Source organism: Gobio gobio (genome assembly GCF_949357685.1).
Source record: "Gobio gobio genome assembly, chromosome: 3".
Lineage (NCBI taxonomy): Eukaryota > Metazoa > Chordata > Actinopteri > Cypriniformes > Gobionidae > Gobio > Gobio gobio.
In genome coordinates, this window is record NC_137099.1 from 24,410,760 (window position 1) to 24,431,498 (window position 20,739).

At 37.0% G+C, this 20,739-nt stretch overlaps 2 protein-coding genes across 2 annotated transcripts in view; both read right to left on the minus strand.

The window, feature by feature from the left end:
- Positions 1-253: 253 nt before the first annotated feature.
- melk (maternal embryonic leucine zipper kinase) lies at positions 254-14,744 on the minus strand. Its single transcript, XM_079811760.1, has 18 exons — positions 14,517-14,744; positions 13,982-14,062; positions 13,774-13,859; positions 13,475-13,591; positions 13,240-13,383; positions 12,798-12,866; positions 12,402-12,494; positions 12,205-12,303; positions 12,011-12,079; positions 11,828-11,926; positions 11,349-11,435; positions 10,388-10,516; positions 9,674-9,826; positions 7,891-8,158; positions 5,511-5,616; positions 2,812-2,971; positions 1,388-1,491; positions 254-862 (listed from the first exon to the last, which is right to left on the minus strand). Exons 2-18 carry the CDS (start codon positions 14,043-14,045, stop codon positions 685-687), a joined length of 2,025 nt encoding a protein of 674 aa, XP_079667886.1. The 5' UTR covers positions 14,046-14,062; positions 14,517-14,744; the 3' UTR covers positions 254-684.
- A 2,044-nt stretch (positions 14,745-16,788) lies between these two features.
- The window catches only part of frmpd1a (FERM and PDZ domain containing 1a), a 46,656-nt gene continuing 42,705 nt past the window's right edge, over positions 16,789-20,739 (minus strand). The window contains exon 17 of the mRNA XM_079813638.1: positions 16,789-20,671. Within this exon, the coding sequence (XP_079669764.1) occupies positions 18,000-20,671 (2,672 nt within the window). The 3' untranslated portion in view covers positions 16,789-17,999. The remainder of the gene's footprint in view (positions 20,672-20,739) is intronic.

Here is a 20,739-nt window from a genome sequence, read left to right on the forward strand (position 1 = left end):
TGTATTAAACTCATTAAATAAAATAAAAAAATATTTCAAAATATGTTTCGTTTAGGATTATGTCACACTTGCAAGGTACTATTTTGCATTAAATAACACATCAACTACCTTTTTTATTTCACTTATAGATGAAAAAAAGATTTGTTTTAGTTTTTAGGTTGCTGTGGGCAGTAAATTGGGATAATGTAAATGATAATAAAGCTGAACTGAGGAAAATGTCTAATGACAATTTAAAATAGATCTGATACAGTGAGACATGTTAAAATATTTATTTAATTACAAGTCAGATTGACATTATTACAAAGCAAACATGGACGAAATGACAGACATCTTGAAATAGGTAATAGATTAGAAACTTTACATATTAAAACAAATAAAACATGACGCTGACACTATATCATGGAGACGAACAAAAAAACGAATATAAGACAAACAAAACATTTGCTGCCATAATGCTTTAGGACTATAGCGTATTGCTAAATTAGAAGGATGTATAAAGTATAAAGAGACAAAGATATTTTTTACATTTTTATCAAGAGAACATAAAATAATACTGCACTGCCTCCCGTACATAAATGATGAAAAATTATGGACATGTTCATCATCTGGAGGGTCATCTATAATGTATATGAAAAATACTACCAATTTAACTCAGGGTGGACACAAGGTGACGTCACAGTGACATCAGATGCTGGAGGAGGACAGGATGTCCTCTACCAGGTGTTTATACACCCATGCGTCACCTTTGATACGCTGTCGACGGATCCCGACCACCTCAGGCTTCTGCAGGATACAAACCTCCAGCTCAAACTGCATGGTCACCTTTCCAAAGTCTGACTGTGTGTGGCATTTTAGAGTATAGCTAACAGAAAAAGAGGAAAAGAGGACATGATAGCATATTAACAACTAAGTTAATTGTTCAGAACAGTGGTTCTCAACCTCTTTGACTCAAAGACCTCCTATTGTCCAACACAATTTCTGCAGGACGCCCCTCTGTATACGGTACAATATATCCAATATTTCTGCTGTGATTATGACATTTTCAAACTTTTTATAGATATATAGAATTAATTAACATGCACATATGTTCTGTATTATAGAACTATATGTGCTTTAATAAAAACAAATTATAGTTATTGAGGGGAAAATAAAATAAATTTGATTTTGGTTTATATTCGTTTGTTTTTTAAAGCATTTTAATTTAGATTAGAGATAGATTTTTTTGTATATTAATATCAATTTATTAATTTAAATGCTTTTAATTTATCTTGAAGTTTGCTGAGGCCCCCTAGTGGGCCCTGCCCCCCTAGATGAGAACCCCTGGTTTAGAGGAAAAAACAAATTTGAATTGCATTTCAGGAACACTTGATGTAAGAGTTTAACTTACCCTTTCTGAACAAAGTCCACATTCTTCTCTGGTAAGAGGCTGAGAATCTGATTGAGCACTTGGTCAGCATCAGTCTGGCTGGTGAGCGTCACATTGTATTGAGCCTGGAAAACATTTACAGTTATGAAATCAGATGTAGCCACAGAGTAAGAATTCATGGTCACTGGCATTCAACTAAATTTGCATTATGGAGAGAGTTCCTGAAATGAAAACATGAAAAAAGGTAAGGACATGAAGCAAATGTTAAAGTGACAGTTCGACAACTTAAATCATTTATCAAGGGCCCTGTTCAAGATGCTATTTGGTCGATCTGATCACAATCAGACGAGGGAGACACATACCCGTTTACACATGGTATTTTAAATACACCACATGAGCGTGTAGACTATGAAAGCAATCCAGTAAAATGCGTTTTTGCCTATCTCTGGAAGTGAATTCCGATCCATTTAGACCCGTTTACACTTGTATTTAACGTCGTCCACTTGTGATCTGATTGATTGATCTTAATACCAGGTGTAAACAGGGCCAATGTCCTTTGAAACCCCTTTTCTTCCATTGACCACAAAATGTTTTCAAGATCATTCTATATGATGAAAGTGAAAGTGGTCATCACAGCTGTCATGCATGATTTGCAATGAATAACGACTTAAAATGCACTGTTCCTTACACAAAACTACCTTATGGTTTTAAAATACAGCACAAGATGTATGGGCTATTTTCTTTATGCTTTAAGGCAGTGGTTTAAGGCACTTAAAAAAAATCAAGATGTTTCTTATTGTAATTCAACCCCTCTTCAACTGTTGGTTTTCTTTGAATAACCAGGGATTCCTCTGGTCGTGAAAAACCTGAGGAAGCCAAATATCTAGACCTGGAAAAGTCCAGTAAATTAAAAAGAAAAATCGTATAACTCCCATTGGAATTTCTATAATTAATATAAATTTTTCAGATTATGCCAAACTAAAATATTTTACAGGGTAGAAATTGGGAGTAAATGTTTTTTAAAGTCTTAACCCTAGTCCCAGACTAAAATGCATGTTTGAGCGGTTTTAACAGAAAGCAACTTGCCCTGACTTATCTTAAAATATGTCAGTGCCATTATTTTGTCTCAAGATGCACAGCAGTAATGTTTTTTCCTAGGACACTTCAATAAAAAGGTACTTAAATGTCCTAATTGAACTAAGGCCCAATCCTGGCTTAATCTAAGCCCTGTCTGTGAAACCAGGCCTTGGTTTACCCTCAGTGATGTGGTGTTTGTGAGAGGAATCACTGTTAAACCAACTGGTTGCAGCAGACTGATAACCATGCAAACTTATAATTCTAAATATTTGGAATATGGAAAAACAAGGGACATTTTAGGCAGTTAAAAGTACAAAGGACAGAAAGACTAAGCGTAAATGTAAAAAAAAAACCCAGAAGAATGATACCTTAATTTTGCGTGGTCCATCTCGAGGTCCTCTCTTCTTGCTGGGTGTGAGCATTGTAATGACTTTATCCAGGCCTCTCTCTAGACTGCCAAACACTTTTCCTCCCTTACGCTTCTGCCCACTGTCCACCTGACAGCCAGCCAGGTCCAGAGAGCGAGACCTGCACATAGGAATGCTGTTTAGAACACAACTGCACATTTCTGTAGTTGTAACACTATCCCAATGCAATATAGGCTTTGCCAAGAGGCTATTACTGGAGAATGGGACAGCAAAATTATAATTGACAGCATACTCCAAGAGTAAGTGCAGCAAGTCCTGTAATTTATTTCACATGCAAATTGGGTATTGACATTGTCAAAAAAGTAGAGCAAATACAAATGTTTCTTGAACACCAAATCAGCATATTAGAATTATTTTTGAAGGATCATGTGACACTGAAGAGTGGAGTAAAGATGCTGAAAATTCAGCTTTCCCATCACAGTAATAAATTACATTTTAAAACATATAAATAGAAAAAGGTTATTTTAAATTGTAATATTACTGTTTCTACTGTATTTTTGATCAAATAAATGTAGCATAAGACTTTTCAAAAACAAAGATATGACTTTTGAAAATAGTGTATATATATATATATATATATATACACATATACACATACAGGGAGTGCAGAATTATTAGGCACGTGTCAGGATCTCAGAGACTTCAGTTAGGTAAAGAATCCTAAAAAATGACCCCCACTAGATAAGAATCACAAGCTGAAGTGTTGTAAAATACATGAAGAAGGTTTTTTTTTATAGGCTTTATGGACAGATAGGTTGAGAGTGACTCTTAAAGGACCAGCACCACATCCTCTAGTACCACTGTTTGAAGAATTCATCTTCCAGAATCTGGCAGTACATTTTGGGAGTTCATTTTTAGTCCATCTCTGCAAAACGGACTTCAGGATGGACTAAAATGAACTCCCAAAACGTACTGCCAGATTCTGGAAGATGAATTCTTCAAACAGTGGTACTAGAGGATGTGGTGCTGGTCCTTCAAGAGTCACTCTCAACCTATCTGTCAATAAAGCCTATAAAAAAAACCTTCTTCATGTATTTTACAACACTTCAGCTTATGATTCTTATTTAGTGGGGGTCATTTTTTAGGATTCTTTACCTAACTGAAGTCTCTGAGATCCTGACACCTTGCACTTCTGGAGACTCCAGGTAGGTTGCAGCTCTGGAAAATGGTGGCGCTGGAGACTAAAGGGTTCCTGATGGTTTCACCCTTAATTCTTCACCTTAATTCTTTTGCGGTTAACAGGTGTCTTTTCTTCACCACCTGTTTTTGTCTGACCCTGCTGACCCAACGAGCATTTCACTGTCCAATGGTCACGCCTTAACTGCAATGTCTAGTATTGCATTAGTATTGCATCCTTCTCATGGGCATTTAATACTTTTTGACTTTTCAGTCGGAGTTAAATCTCTTTTTTGGCTCAATTTATCTGTAAAAGAAAACATGCCTAATAATTCTGCACACCTGAATATATATATATATAATATATATATATATATATAATATAGTTATATATTTGAAAGATAAAACTATATAAGATATAAATGAAAATAAGTTGACATGGGAAAAAACTATAAAAAATATATATGATATTTTAAAGGTGAAGTGTCAATATAATCTCATTTATTTCATAATGAGAACCCCCCCCCCCTCCCCCTTTTGATTGATTTCGAGGTGGAAAATGGAAAAAGGATGATTTAATGTTAAAAAATTCCCAGTTATTCATTTCATTTTGTGTCTCAGAATGTGAATTTCTTGTTTGTAATTTCACCATTGCAACACCATAAAATGTTACTGAAATCGCTGCTCTTCCCCAAATGTGCTGAATCTGCCATTCGGAACACTGTGCTATGGCGAGCCTGAGGGGATAAATCCATAGCCAGAGACTTTTACCTTCATTGGTAACACAAATTAGCCATTCACCATCAAGTATTTGACTTTCAAAAAATTACATCGCTCCCTTGGTATATCAACCAATCATCGTAAAAGCGTAAATTACGTGAACTGCTCCCTCTGATAATTTAGTAGGTATGGGGAGTAGATATTGAATATTTGATTTACCATTTGAGCCACAGCTATACAAATAAAAAATTACCCCATGCCGAAGTTGGACATATAAATAGGCTAGGGTGAGTCAAATTATACGGTAAACTTTATTTTACAGTGTCATTGTTACATATGTTACATGCAGTTACTATAGTAATATCTATAAATTATGCATAATTACATGCAACTAAACCAAACCTAACCCTATAGTAAGTACGGTTACTTTATTTACTTAGAGTCAGTACTTGAATCTATAATTACAGTGTAACAAAGACACCTTAAAATAAAGCCTGACCTTATATTTATATTATTATGTGTATGCTATGCTGTATATCTTTTTTTTTTTGTATAAAAAAAAAAAAAAAAAAAAAACCTTTTGAAGTTTAAAAGGGACCAAAAAGAATTTTTTTTTTCAAATCCTCGGGAGAGGATCCCCAGACAGCTACAATTAATGTGCCTCCTCTATTTTAAAATCTATTTGAAAACAATTTTTATAATCTCCTTTGTTCATGGGGCAGAAGTTACACACTTCACCTTTAAATCCCTCTCCAATCTTTCTCTCCACTGGTATTTCTCACAAAATACAGAAAGATCTCTACCTTCTCTCGGGGCTGAAAGCCAGTATATCCAGTTCACCTTGTTGGCCACTCTGCTGTTGATCCATCTCTCTCCTGTGGGACACTTCTTTAGTGGCACTGCCCGCTCCTGCACACACACAAAGGATAAACACGTGTCACTAAATGCTACATGCTGCCGGAGCACTGGGAAAAGCGACACGTACACCTGTCAGTATGCGCTTCGGGAGTTGTCTCGTACACACGTGCATGCACACATACACACACGCTTCGTCCCCAGTGTGCTCCTGTCCGTTCCAGTGCAGGAGGTGGTGTGTGACAGTAACGAGGTGGACACAGTGGATGTTGGGACATGAAGACTTTTCCCCAGGTACATTGCGCCCATATAGACACACACACGGTCAAAGTGAATCAAACTAAAGATACTAGATGTAGGAAAATCACACAAAACACACACACACACACACTCTTTTTGTTTTCTTTTAAACTACAGATATGCCATTTATGCCTCTGCTGTAGTCACGTTACTGTGCAAAAAGACACCGAAAATGCAACGTTTGCACAAAAAAAAAAGGATTTAGGCTTATGTACACTTTATCAAGAATAAAGTACAAAAAATTATCAAGAGTACTAGAAAAAAAAATGTGTTAAAATAAATGATCCAGGTATTGTCAGAAGTGAAAAGCCTTGATTATAAATTACATAACCAGAGAACTCCAATTTGAGCTTTCATTTTGCTGTCATATACTTTTTATAAAGAAAATAAGTGAAAATAACTCCTCGCCCCTAGGAGTTCATAATGTTAAAATGGTTTTACATTACATAATAAAATATAAAACTAAGTGGTTAGTGGAACATGATATATAACATAATTAATGTGATGAACTACACCCATTATTACTCTACTAAGATACCTGGTGGTATTAGATTATTTGCAGATGCCATTTGGTTTAACATTTTGTGTATGCAATGACCTATATTATGAGAGGTTTAAGTGTCCAAATATGTTTCAGAAACAAATTCTAAATAATTGCATACACTACCATTCAAAAGTTTGGATTCAGTAAGAAATTAATACTTTTATTCTGCATACAGTAAAGTGATTAAAAATGTCTGTAAAGACATCCTGGAAAAAATAAGTTCACACAAAAATATTGAACAGCACAACCATTTTCAAAATTGATAACATGTTTCTTGAGCACCAAAACAGCATAATGGAGTAATAATGCAGGAAATGTAGCTTTGCAATAAGAAATTACATTTTAAAATATATTCAAATAGAAAACATTTCAATTAAATTATTTGTATAGTTAGTTTAAATTGTAATAATATGCACTTCAGATATATAAAGATTACGTTCACTCTGTCAGCCCAAATCCGATTATTTGTAGCCTGACAAGCCAGACCCACATCAAGATGTTGGGTCTAGGAACTCACCATTGGCAGAGCTCAATCAGAGGGGATAAACGCGGTTGTCTTTCAAATTCCCTCTGCACGCAATAGGATAGCGCTACAACCAACCAGAGCAATGAAGAAAGTGAAGCAGAGCTAGTTGATAGATTCAACTTTTGCCGTATCCAGTCAGCAAAACTCAGAACACATCTTCCTTTCTTAAGAATGACTTCAGTGCCGTTCTTTGTTCTTTCCTCAAAGAAAAGCTTTACTCCAAGTCTTTCCAGAGTCGCGGCCAAAGCCGATTTGAAAGATCGCTGTTCGCCAGCTTCTTTGTTTACAAGTAGCACGCGTAACCGACGCAACTCTGCCGTCATTATGTTAAGCCCGCCCACCGACTCTATACACAATGTGATTGGCCTGACTAGAGTTTGGTTTTTCAAGCTAGACGCCTTGGCTGCAAATTATAATTTCTGCAGCTAGGTTTCTAGGCTAGATTATTTGTGTATCCGATTCGAATCTGATCTAAAACTATTGACGTCGTCCACATTGTGTATCATAACTCTTTCATTTCCGGAATATCTGCATTGGTTTCTATGGCTGTTGCGTTGGTAGGCATACACCAAAAACAACAACCGCAGCATAGAGGGACTTGCAATACAGATGTTGTCTTATTTACAAGATGACAATGTGTAGCTTCTGCGCTGGACTACTGCGTCTTATAAGGCAGCAGCAGAAACGTAGGAGGATGAGTGGCTTGAGTGCTGTTATCTCCATCAGAATTTAAACCACATATGAATGTAGCTCGAAACTGATTTGCAAAAATCCTGTTCACACTTGCTAAATCCGGAAATCTGATTTCAAACGGAAATGCTGTTTGGACTAACAGTCATAGACAAGAACATTATTTCAACACAGGATTGCAAAACTGATGATAACGTCAAAAGTCAGTACAACATCAGTTGTACAGTTGTGGTGCCATGATGTGTAATCGATTCATTATCCAGCTTACCTTTGTTTGAGTCGCTGTTTGTATTAGTGATGTTGTTGTTGGGTGTTGTTGCAACAGATCTGTTGGATTTGACCTTTCTGTTGCACATTGGAGTTCGGGGGGCAGGCAGAGCAAAAATATCTCCATCTGTGCCCGTCAAAACATTCTCTTTATTTTCTTTGGTTCTATCACGTCTCTCTGGCTTCTTTTGGCGGGTTCTTCCATGCTCTATGATGGGGGAGTAGCCTATTTCATTCCATTTCTTCTCTGATGCTTCAGAGGTGAGCGTCTGAAGAAGACAAGCATTTCCACATTAAAGGGGTCATGGCATGAAAAATAAAATGTGCTTTGATCATTTGACATAAATGAGGACTTTGCACCATTAAAACATCCTGAAAGTTTCATAGCTTAAAACTATTTGCATATGACTGCCTCCAGAGTAAGACGTCGATGAATAGTTTTACATCATCGTACTGGCCTACACTGGAAAAATCAAACCGATCCCAATATAGATCCCAGAATATAAATCACTGACGCTGTCTACACTGGATGGATACAGTATACAGATGCTCAGTCACTTTCTGACGCATCCACCCGCTTGAATCTGCCGACAAGAGAACAAATGAGTAAACGGAAGCATAAGGGAACATATGGTTCGCTTCGACGCATCCTATTTAAACAGCCCATTTGCTAATTTCTTTAGAGACTTCAGAAGAATACCAGTATTAGGATAAAGTGAATGGTTTATTTTTAATGACGTCATCATGGATCGCGTTGAAGTATTATATGTTTGTTCGACTGCAGATTTTTTTGTAAACGAGGCACAGTGTAATTTAGAGTTCACGAAGAAACTTTTGTTGACAGATGAAGCTGTCAGCTTAAGCTACATGCACACCATAGGTAATCGATTTTATAATGCCATGTCTGTAAATTATAATAATTGAATTGTAATTGATACTGTTTCCTATGCAATGATATTAACCAATCATAACAGTGGCCATTTACTGACAAGAATGTACTTAATCCGTAATAAGTAAAGTTGTTTCTGGGTTACCAAATTGAATATTTCTTTTAATAACGTCAAATAATTTATAAAGTTGTTATTGTGAGCGAGCCACTACAAACTTGAGCATCACGAAATGACCATTATGAACATTATTTCCCACAGAACATTTGGTTATATTGTGAAACATCACATTACCAAAGTTTAATTTGTTGCAATTACAGATTTGCGTTGCTGTATATTGTTAATAATAGAATCACAATGTGCTGATCATAATGATCTGGGCTGAAAATACAAAGGTTGCAAGTTCATAAACTTCCCTAAATAAACATTTATTAAAGGGATAGTTCACCCAAAAATGAAAATTCTGTCATCATTTACTCACCCTCAAGTTGTTCCAAACCTGTATGAGTTTCATTGTTCTGCTGAACACATAAGAAGATATTTTGAAGAATGTTTGTAACCAAGCAGATAGAGCAACCATTGACCATAGTAGGGAAAAAAATACTATGGTAGTCAATGGTTGCTCTTTCTGCTTTGTTACAAACATTCTTTAAAATGTCTTGTCCTGACCAAACACAATCCAGTTATCAACATTGCAGTAATACAGGACTGTTTCTCCAATTGGCGTTCTGCAGTATGTCTCTTTAGAAAAAAACAAAAGTATACTACATAACAAGTAAAAATATTACGAACAAGACAATTAAAAGGGAGCCAGAGAATAAAAAGAAAATAAACGGAAGTGAAAATGTACTGAACAAGAGGGAAGAGCAGACAAATAAAGAGAACATGGAGGCTAACCATGCGTGGAGTGTTTGTGGTCTGTGTGTTCTTGGGTGTGAGAGGGGTCCAGGGATTCTCGTCATCGTAGCAATCAGGGGGGAAGACCATAGAGCCAAGCACCACTGGGTGAACACCATCATCATCCTCACCGAAGCATAGAGTCTTCTTCAGCTGAGACACAGATACACAAAATGAAACTCCTGTAAATGACTGCAACTACACAAACATTTATACATCAAGCAACACCTGACTACAGTGATAATTAAGACAGTATGTTATAATAATTTGTTTTAAAATACACGTGCCCTCATAATCTTTAACAAAATAACTTCCCCACCCTCTTGCAGAAACATCTCGTCTCTTCTCTGATGACGTTTACCGATGTGAGGGCGGGGCAACCTGTCACTCACATGAGATCACAGCAATAGCAAACCACAATGATCCAATTATCCAATAAATTCCCAGTGGACAAAATCAAGTCCCAACGTTTCACTTGGATATACACCAGAAAAGGCTGGTGAGAAAAGACTAATCGCAACTTCCGTTTCAAGCCGAATTAAATAAACACATCCATCACTCCTGTGTGACTTTTAATGAATCTGAAATACTCTTTCAAAAAAGAACCGCAACATTACCATCTCTGTATTATGATTGCATAACTGACCATTATGCAATCATCAAGCATCTAATAATAGCTTTATGGTCCTGATGGTGTGAATATGAATGACTTACTTGTATGTCCCGTAAAGGAGAGTACATGGGGTCAAGCATGGGGCATTGTGCTCTCAGACGCACAGGACGGCCTTGACGCTTCTTAGCCAGCAGTAAAAGGTAGGTGGCGGTCATGTGATCATACTTCCACTGAAGAAACATGCACAAAGCAAAGATTTCTCTTTTGTGATTGATGTATAATTCTCACATTTCAGCAGTTAAAGGTAAGCAGCTTTGGCTGATGTTCTGGAATCTACTGACATCTAGTGGTCATAGTTATAAATTTGAGTCTAATGTTCATTCTCATTACTCTCACGATTATGGTTTGAATCATGACTTGTTTATAGCTGTCAATAAGAATCTTACATTCTTTAAAAATAAAATGTTTTCAGTCAGAGACAAACAACTCACGTTTACAAAGGGACCGTTTGCAACTGTTTGAATTAGTGATTTATTACTCTAACTACATGTACAGCACCATTCCGAAGTTTGAGGTAAGTAAGATGTTTTCTTTTTATTCTTTTTGAAAGAAATCAATACTTTTATTAAGCAAGGGCACAATAAAATGATCAAAAGTGACAATTTTGACATTGTTACAAAGTTTTCTATTTCATACTTTCTATATACAAAGAATTATGATATGATCACACTTTCCTGGTTTTAGCATTGATAATAATAATAATAATAAATGTTTCTTGAGCACCAAATTATAATGATTATTTGAATGATTTCTGAAGGATCATGTGACTGAAGATTGGAGAAATGGCTGCTAAAAAGTCAGCTGTGTCATCACAGGAATAAATTACATTTTAAAATGTATATAAAAAAAGTATTATAATGGTTATCATATTTCACAACATTACTGTTTTTACTGTGTTTTTTATCAAATAAACGGATCCTTGTATAACAAATATTATATATAATAAATATTACATTCATTTTAAATAACAGAAATCACTCAGTAATAGGTCTTGTTTCCCACCTCTGACACAAGTTGGATTGTGCGATGTCTGGACTGTTTAAAGGACACTGCCATTTCAGTGATACAGTCTTCATCTATATGACCCAACTAAAAAAGAACAACATATAAAAGGATATTACACACAATAATGTAGTAAGTTAAAAACTGGGTTGCTTCTTTTTCAAAAGTAATATTATGTATAGCACTTATACACTATTCTCTACTTTTATTAGCTGTATTCATCAATAAAGAATCAAATACTGCTGATCAACAAACATCCGGAGTCACGTTTGATTTATTCATCATGAGGACTAAAAAATATTAAAGGTCATATAGATATAGAGCTAAAGCTTCAAGGGAACAAAAGCAGATATCATAAGTAATCAATAAGAATCACAACAGCTTTTATGCTAAACAAGAGCCATTTTGGCATCACTTGACTAATTGGATCTTGGAGGCATGAGATGCAACTATAAGCATGTTTACAGAGCTCATCTTACAGGATATTTACTGTGCCACTCCACTGGTGTGCTGTATCCCTTCATAACCCAGGGGTGACCAAGCAACTGTCTCACTGTCAAACGCCTCTTTGGATCCACCTGCAGGAGAAAAGAATAAACTGCCATGAAATTGTACCGGCTGCTTAAAACACATCAAACAGACGTACAAACCATGCACAGTACCTGCATCATCTGGTTTAGAAGCAGAATGCTAGCAGGTGAAAGCCAGTGCGGGTTGCTGTATTTTCCTCTCTGTCAATATTGCATAATATGAGAACACATAGTATACAAAACTACTATTATTTTAGTAGCTCAATAAATGCATGGATGAACAAAATGTGGTAGTGCAATTTAAAGCTCAAATGCAACAAACTTACTGTGATTTTTCTGTATAGGACCATGCAATTGTCATCGTCAAATGGTAGGAAACCACACAGTAGAGCGTAAAGCAATACACCCATACTCCATACATCGGCCTGAAACATACACACACACACCCCATACCATGAAAAAAACATTTTTAAATTTAATGTCATTCCTTTTAAATATCCTGAAAAACATATGCCACACTGACCTCAGAGCCGATGTAAGCCTTGCCCTGAATGAGCTCGGGTGCTGCGTATGCTGGACTGCCACAACAGGTCAGCAATTCATAACCCAAACCTCCCTAATAAAAATACATTTAAAAACGTTTAAAATGCTACAAAAACATTTACTCTGAATCTAGACCAGCTTAAATATGTATTTAAAAGATCTGCATTATAGCTGAATTGAATTTGTTTCATAAGTGATGAACCTTGCAACACTGGCACTACTGAATTGAACAATCAATAATGACACTATTGCATGCTGTAGTTTTATAGATGATGAACTTTAACTCTTATTTTCTGTGTTATTAATCTGTATTGTATAACGCGTGATATAAATAAATGTGACATGACTTGAAGGAGCATAATAGAGGGATACACACCTTAGGCTTTGCACAAAGGCCAAAGTCAATGAGTTTCAGGTTATGATCTTCATCAATCAGCAGGTTTTCCTAAGGTCAAAAAGAACAGTTATTGTACCCTATTAAAGTAATAAATTACTGCAAAATGAAATTACTGCCATCATCTAGTCACCCTCATGTTGTTGAACCTGAATATCTACATATACATATTTGCATCCTTTTCAAAGCTTGAAAACATCAGTCGCTATTCAATATAATTGAATGGGGAAAAGGAATGAGCACAGTGTTCTGAATTTCTCTTTTACGTTCCACATAATTAAGTCTAATGGGTTTGGAATGTGATGAGGATGAGTAAAGTAAATCACTTTTCATTTTTGGGTGATCTGTTCCTTTAAATGGAAGTACACATCAGTACACATAAGCTTAAGCTATTTAAAAGTCAAGTTCTCATCAACCAACTTACAGGTTTGAGGTCTCGGTGGGCATAGCCTTGGCTATGAACATAGGCCAACGCAGAGATGATCTGACGAAAAAACACCCGGGTCTCTTCCTCCGATAACCGGTCTTTAGCAATGATGTAATCAAACAGTTCTCCTCCGGGACAGTACTGACAGAGCGACAAGATATGTGCATATAAACATATGAAGCATATTAATCCATTTTTGTTAAGCAGCAGAATCATGGTCAGCAAAACATACCTCAAGCACCATGTAGATCTTGCTTGAGGTCTCAATGACATGGTAGAGACGACACACGTGTTGATGACTGAGGTTCTTCATAGCCTCCATCTCAATCTTTACTCTAGGCAGATCATCCTAGACACAGATAACACACTTTAAAGAGCATTTCTTTTCAAAATCACTCATTTTCATCATGCTAACAATGCTTTTCACCTAAATGCAGAATACATTAAGAACATTCTCCATTCTTCCCCCATAGCCATCAAAAAGTATTCATGCAAATGTTGTTTTATGGTAAGAAAGGATTAAGATCTTACCCCTAGGTCTTTCTTCTCCATTATTTTGATGGCCACTTTCTCACCTGTCAGTAAGTGTCTGCCAAGTTTGACCTTGGCAAACCCACCTGTGGTTTAGAAATAATAAAACATTGCTCTTGATTATGGGTGATTTTTACAACTTCTCTAATAAACACAGTCTCTGAAGCAACCAAAAACGAAGCATAAAAGCATAATCCAGGGGCATTACCTGAGCCAATGGTTTCATAAACCTCATAGTGCTTGAGAAGTTCAGAAGTGCTGTCTACAGGCATAATGAGGACACTTAGACCTGCATCAACAAAAGCATATTTTTTATTTATGTATATTAAGGGGACACGCGTGTTTAAGACCACCGATGAAATGGCACTCATCACGTTTGCAATATCAAGTACTTGATGAAAATGATGATCACAACGGTGTACAAAACACGATCAAAACATTAGATCAAACAACAAAGTGGTTAGCTTTTATATTCAATTTTACTCATTTGATCACTATCTTTAGAGAGAATACCATGATTGTTTTTATTATTAACGTTACATAATGCTCTCGATTAGTTTTCTAATGTGGCAAGACAGTTCGTATTCCCAAAGTGTTATCCATCAGCATATTCCAACACAAATAAAGCTGAACATTTGAAAATGTTACTGCGTCAAACGAACACCAGATAATAAATGAACTGATACAAAACCAAGTCATGCAAAATTGCTCATTCTGACTAACATGTTGAACAATAAACTCACCAGCTGTTCTCCAATGATTCACTTTAAAATGCCGATAAAAGAGTTCAAAACAACAACAAAAAACGTACAATTTAACGTTAAAAAGAGGCAATCGTTTACTCTTTTACGCAAGACTACACATATTTATAATGCGATATGAAATTAAAAGTGCCAAAACATCTTTCAGTCGAACATGTTTTTAAATTTGAATTTCCCACTTGCTACGTCAGAGGAGTTCCTGTTTCCGGTAGCGATAAAAGTCCCTCAGCTCGGCTGGAAGCTGTTTTTCCCAAATTATGTGAGTATATATTTATTACCTAATGTATCAATAAAAGATGACATGTTAATGTGAATGATCTTTATTTTACGTTATTTTGCGTTGTTCGGAAGACCAGGGCTATTTGTCACAATTTATTAAAACTCCATTTCATACATTTTGATTTTTTGACAGTTTATCCCATAGGCTATAGTTAAGTTGTCACAATGGAATAAAAAAAAAAAAATGTTATTGTCCTTATGTACTAAACAGGGAATAGAGCATGCTAAACATTTACAACTTTATGTTGTAAATGATGTGATGTGTGAGTGATGTGCTGTGCCAGTGTAAAAATGAGACAATGCAGGTTATTTAGATTTAATATATTTATTTATTTATTCATTCATATTAAAAAGTTTTAGATATCAAATGAACATGCTTTAAAACATGAATTCATCCATTATATAATTTATACTTTTGAAAAATAGTTAAAATTAAATCACATCCGTAACCTAACCTAATAGAATTTTATTTATTTTGCATTGGGATGTGCTGCCTCATGGGGGCTGTTGTGTTAAAGTTGGTATGAAATGAAAATTCATCTATTTTCTAAATGCATGTTATTAATCTCATTGTTATCTGTGCATATGTTTATTTTATTTATTTTTTGTAAATGTTTTGATGTATTGTTTAATTATAATTCTTTCTGGTGGCAGAATTATTGGCACTCCTGGTAAATTTGATAATATATGGCTGTAAAAATAAATCTGCATTGCTTATCCTTTTGATATTTTATTAAAAACTCTTTCATTGAAGTAAAAGAATTGAAAGTGGGGGGTAAATCACATTATGAAATAAATGCTTTTCTCCAAAACACGTTGGCCATAATTATCGGCACCCTTTTATTAAATACTTTTTGCAACTTCCTTTTGCCAAGATAACAGCTCTGAGCCTTGTTCTATAATGCCTGATGAGTTTGGAGAACACCTGACAAGAGATCAGAGACCATTCCTCCATACAGAATCTCTCCAGATCCTTCAGATTCCCAGCTCCATGTTGGTGCTTCTTATCTTCAGTTTACCCCACTCATTCCTATAGGGGTCAGGTCAGGAAACTGGGATGGTCATGGCAGAAGCTTCATTTTGTGCTCAGTGACACATTTGTGTGTTGATTTTAATGTTTGTTTTGGATCGTCGTTCTGATGGAAGATCCAACCATGGCCCATTATAAGATTTCTAGCATAGGACATCAGGTTTTGATTTTTTTATCTGTTGGTATTTGCTAGAATCGCTTATACCATGTATCTGAACAAGATGTCCAGGACCTCCAGCAAAAAAAAACAAAAAAACAAATAGGACCATAACATTAAAGATCCAGCTGTATTTTTAACCGTGGACATGGGGTACTTTTTAACCTTTCTTTGGCAGCAAACCCACCCCAAAAAGCTCTTTTTATAGATTCATCTGGCCACAGAACCAGGTCCCTTTTGAATTTCCAGTTGTGTCTGACAACTGAATATTAGTTTGTTTCTGGATGAGCATAAAGGATTTTTCTTGATTTTTCTTCAAGCTTGCATTTATCTGTCTCCACTTTTGTGTGCAATGCCCACATCTTAAAACCAATCAACAACTGATGCATAGAACCAAATCCCCACCATATTTTTTCAATAATCGCTTACACTTAGATGTACATCACAATATGTTTCAATACATTTCATTGCAACGTTAAGATAACTTGACTAGCCAAATACCATTCACTTTATTTTAGTAATCCACCTAATATTAGAAAATTTTACTCACTGCATAAATTAGTCATTGCTGGCAATATCACAATAGCACTGTAAAGGAAAATGTTTGCTTTCATGAGTTTGCATATCTGCAGCTAGGCTTCAGTGGTAAATCCACTGACCCGTATCAGTCAGCCAACAAAAATAATAATTCCTGGCTGGACGGTGGCGATGCAAATATATGTTGCCATTGATATGGAAGAGAATAGTGTGAAGTCTAAGTAATAAAACAAACTTCTCCAGTTGTTTAGAAGTCATTTTTAATGCGGGTGAATACTGCATTACAAAGCGGGTTTCATTGCTATAACCATTCATTCACTCACAGTCTTTCAATCATGCATTCATTTTTGCATGCAGCCCACTATTTCCAAGGAATACAGTATGTCTATGGCTTACAGCATGCCTTATAAGAAGAGAGTGCATGGCAGCTTTTTGGTATCAGACACATGTTCTGGTGGGTACATTACTTTGCTATTAATTTAGTTAATTTGATATTTTCTCACATTCAAATTTGTAATTTACCACTCCTGTCACCTTTCAACCATTTTCTACAATAATTTGATCATTGTATGATTATGTGAGCAGTGTTTGTGAAGACACTTTAGGGGGAGGAATTGACTGAAAAGGAATCAGTGAAAAATCAATCAGTGGAACAAAAAATTATAGTTATTTCACACACAAAAATAATCGAATGATCCAAAAAACGTATTAAACTGTAAAGTATATGCAAAAGTCAATGTAAAGTCTTTTTGAATTAATCTGCATTCACTCTGCAAAATCATTCATCCATAGGCTTTGGTATATTCTTCTAAAAGAACATGTAACATTACTGGCAACTCAAGTAAAATATTGTTTGTATTTGGTAAACATTTATAACCCAGGTGATTACTGCAGAAATCTTTCATAACATTCCCTAATAGACACTAGGTATGGCAGAGAGAAGAGAATATACTGTATGTGCATAACATTTGTGAGAATGGTAGTGAGAAAGCAAGCAAAAGAGAGCAATTATGAGAAAGAGAGCAGAGAATGTTGGAAAATATACTGGAAAATCCATGTCTATGCTTTTCTCACGAAGCAGAATAAATTACTGACAACCATAGTACAAAGACTGTTATGGTTTAGAATTACATTCAATACTCAATAAACTCATACCCAATATTTAAATACTGTAAAACAAGCTGTTTAGTACCCTGTTTAGAAATTCTGTTCTCAGTACATTTGTCATTTTAGGCTAATCCATTCAATACATTTAAATGGCAGGTTTCAGTGTCTGTATGTGTGTGTGTGTGTGTGTGTGAGAGTGTATGTATTAGTTCATGCTTATTACTGGTATGCCAGTGCCTTTGGACACTGCCTCAGTATTAATGTTGTATATCTCAACAGGTTTATTTAAACCACATTTGAGTTATTCTGACAGGTTTCTTCCGGTTTTGGGGGAAAAAAAGCTAATGTCCAAATGTCAAAGGGCAGTGAGAGTGCGAAAGAGCTGGGTGAGGCAGAAGACTGAGGTTGTTAGTGCAGTGCATTGGCGAGCCAGGAGTTTAATACTCAGATCATGACAAGTCTTCCTTTCGCTAGCGCTTCCCACAAGCTCTGCCGCCCGTGCAAAGTCTTGAAAAGTTTTTGCAACATTTGCTAGTCCTGTAAGTGCTTGGGCATGGCGCTCCCTGCATCGCTGGCAACTAGAGAAACATGAGCACACAATTGTCAGCTGTACTAGTGAGCGGAAGCTTTCAGACAATGATTGAAGTGTTTCCTCTGGTGTCTGCCCAACCCTGACCACACACTGACATCCAGCTAAAAGCCTCCGAGCCTCTGTATGTAATCGCCTTTTGTTCTCTGAAAAGTGAGCCACACAGGTATCCCTGGGGTGCTCGTGGATCCCATCTTGGTTCTCTATAGCACCAGCAAGAACACTTAAGAGGGTATCCACATCCCTTTGCAAAGAAAGGAATCCTGTTGGTGGTAGGGGATACCGGCGAGTCAGCAGTGAAGTCACAATATCTTCATTAGGGTCTGTTAGGAAGCAGTTAGGAGCATCCAAGGGAGACAGAAGGGGACTAAGCTCTGTAGATGAAGAAGCAGGCAGTACTAGATGAGGGAATGAGGGCAAAGGAGAAGATGGAGAGAAAGATGCAGGGGATGCAGAGAGGGAAGAAGGAGGGATGGATGTTAGCACTGTATTGCCTGTTCCACCCTGGCTTGTTCTGCGGGAAAACTCATAGACAGTGAGTTCATCATCGAAGCTGGCACTGTCCAGAACTCCACTGAAACAGTTGGTGTATACTGTCTGGCAGACATCTAAAGGTGTCTGAGCACTGTCCATTACAGTGTCACAACCCATAGCCAGTACTGAGCTGCAGGTAAGGTCTTGTTTCTTATGTTGATTTGGGCTAGGCAAGGATTGTGGCTGGGCTATGGTAGGTATGGACTGGCAGTTTGGGAAAACCCCATAGCTAGAGGTAAAGTTTTGGGGAGTTGTGCTTGAGGGAGGGTAGCTACATTCTTGTAATCCACTAGATGTTACCACCCCCCAGGGTCCGTTTAGATTTTGTGTGGTAACCACTACAGATGAGGGGCTGACTTGGAGAGATTTCTCTGCCTTGGAACACAAGGGTGATATGGATATTACAGAAAACGCTTTAGGTTCCGTTTGGGCTTTATGCTGTCCACATGCTTGAGGACTAATGTGGCTGACCTCTCTTACCTCCTCAATGACCTCAGTTACTTCTTCCGATACTATGGTAACCACTTTTACCTCTGTTACTTCAGGGGCGCCTACATTCAAGGTCACATCCTCAGTTACCTCTTTTGCTACCTCAACTTCATTTCTTTGTAGTTGTGTTTCTGAAAGTCTTCTCACGGGCTTAACATTGCCACTGCCTTTGGAACTGGGCGTTAGCATTTCCTGGGAACGTGATAAGTAGAGAGGAAGGTTCTGGATCTTTCCCCGCAATGTTGAGGCAGAGAGTCGCCCAAGGATGCCAGATGAACAGGGTGAAAGAAGGAACCTCTGGGCTGGTTCATAAGAAGGAACGCCAGAAGACAGTTCTTGGATGGAATGGTCAGAAGAATGGCCAGTTTCATCAGATTCTGGTCCTATGACTCGCTGGGAAAATAAGTGTCTTGATGGGCAATGTGGTGAACCACTGCCAAATGATGCAGACATGCTCTGACTTCTTGTCCTCTCTGTGGGGTCCACTGAGTGTATTCCCATTCCAGATTCTAGATATACAGTATCATCATCCTTGTCTATATTAGGGCTTGTGGTGTATGATATACTCGGGACATGGAAGTAGGGTAAACTCGATGGGGATATCTGGCCTAGTCTTGGCAGTGAGCTGCTCTTTTGGGTTACTGATCTGCCCTGGAAAGAATCCTCCATTTCTTTGGCTATATGGTCATCTCTTTGACCAAATAAAACACTGCTATCACTCTTTCCACCAGATATATCAAAGAACAAGTGGCCTCCAAACAGTCTCTCAACAAGACCTCCCACTGCACCCTCCTCTTGATCATCTCTGCCTTGGTTACTGGTGCTACCTTTATCCTGTAAGTCCATGTGAGAGCGTACTGCTACTATAGTTGGCGACACAGAAGACATTAGTTCAGAGACTGATTTGAACTCCATGGAATCTGGTTCCATCTCTACAATTTGCTGTTTCCGCTGATATGCTTTGCTTGAGTGTCCCACTTGTGTATCAGTGGGATTGTGTGGTCCTGTTCCATTGACTTTGGATGGACTGATGGGTTTGGATTCCAGTTGTGCTGGTTCTCCTTCAGAATCAGTTAGGGATGAGACTGTTAGACATGGACCTTGATCTGAGCATCCGTCATCAAAACATGTCATTCGGCCAGCAGCATGGTTGACTGATATAGAACCATAGCTTGGGATGCTGTTTCCATAGCTGTTATCTAATTGATCCGGTTCTGGGAATGATACCAGAGATGTGTAATTTGTTTCCATAAATGAGCGACGCTTTTTGGATCTTTTCATGAAATTTGAAAACTTATCTTGTGTAATAATTTTTCCTTCCTTCTTTTGTTTCTTCTCTAGATCCTCTGCTTCTTGTCTACCGACAAACATGCCAGTCTCCCCCAGGCTTAGTGTGTGTAATATGGTGCTTGACTCTGCAGAATTTTTTTATAAAGAGAAATCAGCAAATACACATGGTTAGCAAAACTCTACATCACTATTT